The sequence below is a fragment of the Nicotiana attenuata genome, unplaced genomic scaffold, assembly GCF_001879085.1.
Source record: "Nicotiana attenuata strain UT unplaced genomic scaffold, NIATTr2, whole genome shotgun sequence".
In the NCBI taxonomy this organism is placed as follows: domain Eukaryota; kingdom Viridiplantae; phylum Streptophyta; class Magnoliopsida; order Solanales; family Solanaceae; genus Nicotiana; species Nicotiana attenuata.
Window position 1 is genome coordinate 467,411 of NW_017670711.1, and position 9,236 is coordinate 476,646.

At 44.6% G+C, this 9,236-nt stretch overlaps 1 protein-coding gene across 1 annotated transcript; it reads right to left on the reverse strand.

Moving 5' to 3' along the window:
- Nucleotides 1–6,805: 6,805 nt before the first annotated feature.
- On the reverse strand, nucleotides 6,806–8,186 carry LOC109242539 (60 kDa chaperonin 1-like). The gene is made up of 3 exons (XM_019409388.1): nucleotides 7,740–8,186; nucleotides 7,079–7,597; nucleotides 6,806–7,012 (listed from the first exon to the last, which is right to left on the reverse strand). Exons 1-3 carry the CDS (start codon nucleotides 8,184–8,186, stop codon nucleotides 6,806–6,808), a joined length of 1,173 nt encoding a protein of 390 aa, XP_019264933.1.
- Between the last annotated feature and the right edge of the window lie 1,050 nt (nucleotides 8,187–9,236).

The window sequence follows — 9,236 nt, forward strand, 5'->3', positions numbered from 1 at the left end:
GATGCTACAAGCCCAGCAGGCCGCTATTGCTCAATTGAAAAATCAACATAGGGCTCCAAGTGTGGTCGAGCCAGAAGTCACTCGCCGTACCGAGCCAGTGCTGGAAAGATCAAATGGTAATGAATCAGGGACTGATCCCACAATAATGAAAATGCTCGAGGAGCTCACCAAAAGAATTGAGTCGGGTGAAAAGAAAATCAAAGATAATGATAAGAAAATAGAAACATACAACTCCCGAGTTGATCAGATACCGGGGGCACCCCCGATCCTAAAGGGATTGGATTCGAAAAAGTTTTTGCAAAAGCCTTTTCCTCAGAGTGCGGCTCCAAAGCCCATTCCTAAGAAGTCCCGTATGCCGGATATACCTAAATACAATGGGAGCACCGATCCAAATGAACACATCACATCGTACACATGCGGAATAAAAGAAAATGACTTAGATAATGATGAGATCGAGTCTGTTTTGTTGAAATTTTTTGGGGAAACTTTGTCAAAGGGAGCAATGATTTGGTATCACAACCTACCACCAAATTCCATTGACTCATTTGCCATGTTAGCAGATTCTTTCGTGAAGGCACACGCCTGGGCCATAAAAGTCGCAACAAGAAAATCAGACGTTTTTAAGATAAGATAAAGGGATAACGAAATGCTGAGGGAGTTCGTATCCCGATTTCAAATGGAACGCATGGAGTTGCCACCGATCACAGATGATTGGGCAGTTCAAGCTTTCACCCAAGGGTTGAACGAGCGGAGTTCTACAGCATCACAACAGTTGAAACAAAATTTGGTCGAGTATCCAGTTGTAACTTGGGCAGATGTGCACAATCGATATCAATCGAAGATCAGGGTCGAGGATGACCAATTAGGAGCCCCTTCCGGTTCAGTACATCCAAATAGGTTGGCAGTAAAAACCCCGTCAGAGAGCCAAGGTCGAACAGAGAACGATATCAACCATATACCGCGGATCGAAGGAATAATGGTTTAGGACGCAATCCCTCCCGGAATGATCGAAGAAGCGATCGAGGGAAAAATTCTCGGGGACTTATGAGCAAAGTGGTTTTGATAAGCATGCCGATCCCGTAGAGGCACCTCGGTTATCGGAGTATAACTTTAGCATCGACGCATCGGGCATTGTATCGGCGATTGGAAGGATCAAAGATACTAGGTGGCCAAGACCCATACAGACCAATCTTTCCCAAAGAAACACAAATTTGATGTGCAAGTATTATGGCACGCATGGTCACAAAATCGAGGATTGCAGGAAACTGAGGGAAGATGTAGCCCGTCTATTCAATGAGGGTCACCTTCGAGAGTTCCTCAGCGATCGAGCTAAGAATCATTTTAGAAAAAGGGACGCCAATAGGAAAAATGAACAGGAGGAACCCCAGCATGTCATTCATATGTTCATCGGTGGGGTCGATGTTCCACAGGGACCCATATTCAAATGCACTAAGGTGTCAATCACTAGGGAAAAACGAACCCAAAATTATGTGCCCGAAGGCTCCTTATCATTCAATGACGAAGAAGCAGAAGGCATTTCTCAGCCACACAACGACGCTCTGGTAATTTCTATCTTATTGAATAAAGTTCAAGTTAAGCGTGTTTTAGTGGATCCAAGTAGCTCAGCGAATATCACCTGATCGAGGGTCGTGGAGCAACTCGGCCTACAAGATCAAATCGTGCCCGCAACTCGGGTCTTAAACGACTTCAACATGGCCAGTGAAATAACTAAAGGGGAGATTATTTTACCGGTGAACGTGGCTAGAACCATTCAAGATACCAAATTCCACGTGATCGAGGGCGACATGAGGTATAACGCCCTACTCGGAAGGCCTTAGATCCATAACATGAGGGCAATCCCCTTGACTCTCCACCAAATGATGAAATTTCTGACGACGGACGGTGTAAAAGCAGTATACAAGGAGCAGCATGCCGCAATGGAAATGTTTGCGGTCGATGAGGTAACACCAATTCAACACTATCAACTTCGGAAAGGTCGAGCATCAAAGGTAAACAGAAACCCAAATAGCAATCACAGCCACCAGCCTCGGCTGAAGTGGGAAAGCAGGAGATAGAAGAAGAAGAGGAGGATTTTCTAACCCCTCGAACCTTTATTGTTCCCGAAGACTCCGATGCCACCAAATCAACGTTCGAAGAGCTGGAACATGTTATATTGATCGAGTACCTGCCCGAGCGAAAGGTATACCTGGGAACGTGGTTAACCCCCAAACTTAGGAAAAAGCTTATTCAATTTCTTATTGATAACATGGATTGTTTTTCTTGGTCCCATTTAGACATGACAGGGATCCCACCGGAGATAATAACGCATCGGCTAAGCCTTGACCCCAGGTTCAAACCGGTAAAATAAAAGAGAAGGCCCCAGTCTGAGGTAAAGCACGCATTCATAAAGGACGAGGTAACTAAACTTCTCAAAATTCCATTCGGGAACTAAAATATCCCGAATGGCTAGCCAATGTAGTCGTAGTCCCTAAAAAAGGGAACAAACTTAGAATGTGTGTAGACTATAAGGATTTAAACAAGGCATGCCCTAAAGATTCTTTTCCACTTCCTAACATCGATCGCATGATCGACGCCACGGTTGGCCACGAGATCCTTACCTTTCTCGATGCCTATTCCGGGTATAACCAAATTCAAATGAACCCGGAAGACCAGGAAAAGACTTCATTTATTACCAAGTATGGAACATATTGCTATAACGTAATGCCCTTCGGGCTAAAAAATGCTGGAGCTACTTACCAACGCCTAGTAAATAAAATGTTCGAAGAACAAATAGGTAAGTGAATGGAAGTTTATATCGATGACATGCTAGTTAAGTCCCTGCATGCAGAGGACCATTTGGCTCATTTGCAGGAGACGTTCGATATTTTGAGGAGATATAACATGAAGCTCAACCACGAGAAATGTGTTTTCGAGGTCAGTTCGGTAAATTCCTGGGCTTTATGGTGTTGAACCGGGGGATTGAGATCAATCCTGATAAAATCAAGGCCATCAAAGACATCACCGTCGTGGACAGTGTAAAGGCCGTGTAGAGGCTAACTGGATGGATAGCTGCTTTAGGCTGATTCATCTCGAGGTCATCAGATCGAAGCCACAAATTTTTCTCTTCGGTCAAAAAGAAGAACGATTTTACTTGGACCCCGGAGTGAAAACAAGCATTAGAGGAATTAAAGCGATACCTATCGAGCCCACCACTTCTTCACCTCCAAAGGCAGATAAGAAACTTTACTTGTACTTGGCAATATCGGAAATCGCGGTAAGTGGTGTCCTAGTTCGGGAAGAGCAAGGTACGCAATTTCCCGTTTATTATGTAAGTCAAACCTTAGGAAAAGAAAAAATTAGGTAGCCACACTTAGAGAAATTGGCACTTGCACTGATAAGCGCTTCTAGAAAGTTAAAAATATACTTTCAATGTCACCCCATATGCGCATTAACCACGTACCCACTTCATAATATTTTACACAAGCCCGAACTATTGGGCCAATTGGCCAAATGGACTGTCGAACTCAGTGGGTATATCGAGTATCAACCTCGAACGACCGTGAAGTCCCAAATTTTGGCGGACTTCGTGGCCGATTTCATGCCAACCCTCGTACCCGAAGTTGAAAAAGAACTTTTGTCAAAATCAGGCACATCATCGGGGGTGTGGACCCTTTTCACAGATGGTGCTTCGAATGTGAAGGGGTCCGGGTTAGGCATCGTTCTGAAGCCGCCCACGGATAGCACTATTAGGCAGTCCGTCAAAACTTCTAGGTTGACTAACAATGAGGCCGAGTACGAGGCCATGATTGCAGGTCTCGAGCTAGCTAAAAGCTTGAGAGCGGAAGTCATTGAAGCCAAGTATGACTCTTTACTGGTGGTGAACCAAGTAAACAAACCTTCGAAGTTCGAGATGATAGAATGCAAAGGTATTTGGACAAGCTGCAGGTAACTTTACACTGTTTCAAGGAATGGACTTTACAGCATGTACCTCGAGAACAAAACTGTGAAGCCGATGCACTTACAAATCTGGGGTCGTCGGTCGAGGAAGATGAGATCAGCTCGAGGACTGTCGTTCAACTCTCGAGATTGGTGATCGAGGAAGGTCATGCCGAGATAAACTCTACAAGTTTGACCTAGGATTGAAGGAATAAATATATTGAATATTTGAAGAATGGAAAGCTCCCACTGAACCCTAAAGAGTCGAGGGACCTACTAACCAAAGATGCTTGATTCACGTTGGATGAAGATGGAACATTATACAGAAGGACATTCGATGGACCATTGGCAGTATGTTTAGGACCAGGAGACACCGATTATGTTTTACGAGAGGTCCATGAAGGCACTTGTGGAAACCACTCCGGCACCGAGTCGTTGATTCATAAAATCATCAGAGCAGGATACTACTGGGATAGCGTGGAAAAAGACACTAAGGAGTTTGTTCGAAAATGTGATAAATGTCAAAGGTTTGCACCGATGATCCATCAGCCCGGAGAGCAACTTCATTCAGTCCTACCCCCGTAGCCATTCATGAAATAGGTGACTGATATCGTCGGCCCTCTGCCAATGGCCCCAGGTAAAGCTAAGTTCATTTTATTTATGACTGACTATTTTTCTAAATGGGTTGAAGCACAGGCGTTCGAGAAAGTAAGAGAGAAAGAGGTTATAGACTTCATCTGGGATCACATCATATGTCGATTTGGGATACCCGCCGAAATAGTGTGTGACAATGGAAAATAATGTATCGGCAGCAAGGTAACGAAATTCCTCGAGGAGCACAAAATAAAAAGGATATTATCAACACCGTACCATCCTAGCGGGAATGGACAAGCCGAATCGACGAACAAGACTATCATTCAAAACATAAAGAAAAGGTTGAACGACGCTAAGGGGAAGTTGAGAGAAATGTTACCCAAAGTCCTTTGGGCATATCGAACAACACCGAAGTCTAGTATGGGGGCAACCCCATTCTCCTTAGTAAACAGCTCCGAGGCCTTGATTCCGGTCGAAGTCAGGGAACCTAGCGCCAGATTTCGACATACGATGGTAAAATCAAATCACAAGGCTATGAATACTAGCCTCGGGCTATTGGATGACAGATGAGAAGCTGCGCTCGTTCGGATGGCTGCGAAAAGCAAATAATCGAGAGATATTATAATAGAAGAACCAACCTTCGCCACTTCGGAATCGGGGACTTAGTTCTAAGGAAAGTCACCCTCAACACTCGAGACCAAACAAAGGAAAACTAGGCCCAAATTGGGAAGGACCATATTGGGTCCTCGGTATCATCGGAAAGGGGTCTTACAAACTTGGCACAATGGAGGGCGAACAATTTCCCAACAATTGGAATGTATCACTCCTCAAAAGGTACTATTGCTAAGGTATGACTTTCCCCCTTTTCCATTTGTATTTGATACTAACTTTTTTCAGGTGTTCGATTGAGGATGTCGAGAAACTTTTCAACACGAGAACCTTAGGTTTTAAAGCACGCGCACTCTTTTTTCCCTTAGATCGGTTTTTATCCCAAATGGGTTTTTCCGGCAAGGTTTTTAACGAGGCAACAATTATGTGCTATGTGAGAAAAATTCAACAATATCCAAGGCTTCTTTTTAATCAACCTCGAATACTGGGGGGGGCATCACCCTCGGAGGTTATATTTTTTAGGAAAATATTTCATGTCAAAGGGTCTCAATAGGGAAACTTTGTAATGGGCCAAACGGTCGAATGAACCATGTCCATATAGATTAGTCAAGCCCCGATGGGAAAACATGTATGCATGTATAAATTATTTCAAGAAGCATTCTTTCTATATCAAACATTTTGTGTCTCAAAGAAAACTTTCTACTATATGAGCTCTGTGCTTATGATTTTTGTGAGAAATGGCTCAAGGGCTAAGCGCAAATATACCTCGAATACTCGGGGACTGTCATCGACGATCGATATATTTGAGTTATCTCCACTCGAATTCATAAGACCTCAAAGAGGCACCCCTCGATCTATAGGCCAAGGCCATCATTCTCGAGGACTAACACTTCGAGCAAGTTCGAAGTGTTATTGGGATATAAGCCCAAGTGGCATACCCAAAGGCTACGGCCAAATTAATGCAGCTCGGAGACGTCCGAATCCCACAATCACAATAGGCCTTCAAATCTTTGAAAACCCGGTTAAAAAGGCTATTCTCAGCAAATAATCAAAAGGGATTCAATAAAATCAGCCCTCTAAAAAACTTAAGAGGTATCAAACTATCTTAACACAAACGTGCTAAGGAATAAAAAGCAAAGGGGTTTTAATCGACATCAAACCCTCAAAAAACCCAATGGGTGAAAAATATATGCTAAGGTATAAAGAAGATTTTACTAAGTATTTTAAGCCGAAAGAGGGGAATAATAGCCATCTTTTAGAGGCCATATCGGCCCGATCTAAAAAGCCTAAGGGCCAATACACTTAGAGTTCAAGATCTTGTTCTCACTCCATCCGAACCCAAGAGTTCGACTATCCCGAGCCCAAATAGAGAACAACTTGACTGAGGCTCAGGGACTCACCATTATCTGACACAAACCCTTAAGGACCCATGCCTCAAGTTCGAACCTTATTCGAGGTCGACTATGGTGACGTCAAGGAAGCCACCTAAGACCAAAGTCTCGAACACACCATTCAGAGCATAAGATTGTGCTAAAAATTTTACAAGACAAAAACATGTTTATAAAGATCGAGAAGGCATTCAAGAGAAACTTTCTTTTATATATTTGAAGAGGGATATGTACAAGAGATCGAAAAAGGTCTTACAAAAAAGAAGAAAAATAAAATCCTAACTATGCCCGGGGCTAGTTTCTCCCTCGGGGGCAGCTTCTCCTTCGGGCCCTTCATCGTTATCAGACCTGCTTTGGCTGCCTTCATCATCGTTATCATCGGAGGAGGAGACAAGCAACCTGGCATCAGCTTCAAGCGCCTTAGCTTGAGCTATCTCTTTAGAGAGGTCGAAACCTCGAGCATGTATTTCCTCGAGGGTTTCCCTCTGGGATTGGAACCTTGCCAAGTCATTGATCCGTTGCCCCCGATTGGAAGCCTCCCTTTGCTACGCCTGATCAGCCTCGCCATCGGCCAAATACACGGCTATGGATTTATCAGCCGCAATCTTCGCCTTCCCGACCTTCGCCTTGGCCTCAGCAAGCTTGGCCTCGAGCTCCTCGATCCTTTTTGGCTGAGCTGAACTCTTCTCTTTGATGACCCGAAGTTGGACCTCGGCCGATGACAATTTTGCCACGGCCGCCTCTTTTTCCGCAGCAAGGCGGTCTATGTTCTCCTTCAACCGATCGTAGTCGGCTTTGATTTGGTCAACTTCCCTCCGGAGAAGCTCGATCCTCTGCATCTTTTGCTGCAATTGAGATATTGAAGTGTTAGCCTCCATAGTTGAGTTGAGACAGTACTCTTTCAAAAGGGTATTTACCTGTGCATCTAGCTCGGCCTCTTCCTTACGAGCCTGGGCCAAGTCTGCTCGGAGGTCCCTGATCTCCTCTTCTTTCTTCACGTAGAGGCATTTGAGGGCATCTCTCTCCTTAGTAAGCTTCTTGAGATCGGCCTCACACCGGTTCAGCTCGGTCTAAGGCTTGGAGAATGCTTCTCGATGAAGCACCACAACCTATGGAGAAAGGAAAGAAATCGGCAAGAAGGAGATAAAAGCAAACATAATAACGAGGAATGAAGTTTACCTGGTTCAGGATATGATGGGCCTATTCAAAAACCATCATCGCGTCAAGGTCGGAAACATCATCGACCCCTGCAAGGCAGCTACGGAATATGTCTTCCCCATCGTGGTCCGTTCCCACATCGGGGGTCTCCATGGATCGAGCCTCCCAAAATTGCCCTTCAGAAAATTCAGGGTCAGGTGGCAAATCATTTATAATGAATTCCCCAATCAAGTCACTTGGGGCACTCTCCCCCTTTTGAAAAGCCTTACTGTCGGACCCCTTGGGCACACTCGCCGTCTGTTCATCATGGCAGGAAATATCTTTGACCACCGATGGCTCTGGGACTTTGCTCGGCGTAACTTCTGAGATCTCCTCGGTCTGAGGATGAGTCTCCTTGACCATCACTGGCCCAACTGTTTTTGGAGCCTCGACGCTCCCCCTTTTTCGAGGCACCGGCTCACAACCGACGTCCTCCCCCTCCTCATCTTCATCTTGTAGCATTTGGGCTACGCCAACAGAAAGAGCAGCAGTGTGATGACCCAAAAGGTCCTCACTTGATTTACAAGTAAATTCTGTGTTCCAGGCCTCAGAAACCTCTTTTAGTCCCATCTCAATTTGCGTGCACAGTCCGGGCGCGTTTCCGGAAAGTTTTTTATGTGAAAACTAAGTAAAATATGGAAATTGGCTTTTAAAATTGAATAAAGTTGACTTTGGTCAACATTCTTGGTAAACGAACCCGGACCCGTGATCGGACGGTCTCGTAGGGTCCGTAGTAAAATATGGGACTTGGGCGTATGCCCGGAATCGAATTCCGAGGTCCCAAGCCCGAGAAATGAATTTTTAAAGAAAATTGTTTTCTGGAAAAAATAAAGGTTTTTAGAAGTGAATTGATGCATTTTCTTGATGGTATCGGGCCCGTATCTTGGTTCCAGAGCCCCGTACAATTTTGAAATAATGATTAAGTTGAATCTATAAAATTTGGTAAAGATCGGAATTGGTTTGGTATAAAACGGACCTATAGTTGAGAAAATAGTAATTTTGATGTTCTTGAGTGATTTCATGAATTTGAGGTTTAATTCATAATTTTTAATGTTTTTTTGATGATTTGATCGCACGAGCAAGTGCGTATGATGTTTTTGGACTTGCGTGCATGTTTGGTTTGGAGCACTGAGGGCTCGGGTGAGTTTTGGATAGGCCACGGAGTAAAATTGGACTTAGGAAAAAGTTGTTGGTATCTGATAGTTTGCCCAGGTCTCTGATCTCGCAATTGTGAGATCAGGCTTCACAAATGCGAAGTCCTCAGGCATGGGAATTGCACCCAGGTGTCGCAAATGCGAACCTAGCCTGGGTAGGCCTTGGTCGCAAATGCGACCCTTCTATCGCAAATGCGACTGTTCTGAGACTTGGTATCTAATATTTTTCCCAGGCCTCTGATCTCGCAATTGTGAGATCAGGCTTCGCAAATGCGAAGTCCTCAGGCATGGGAATTGCACCCAGGTGTCGCAAATGTGAACCTAGCCTGGGTAGGCCTTGGTCGCAAATGCGACCCTT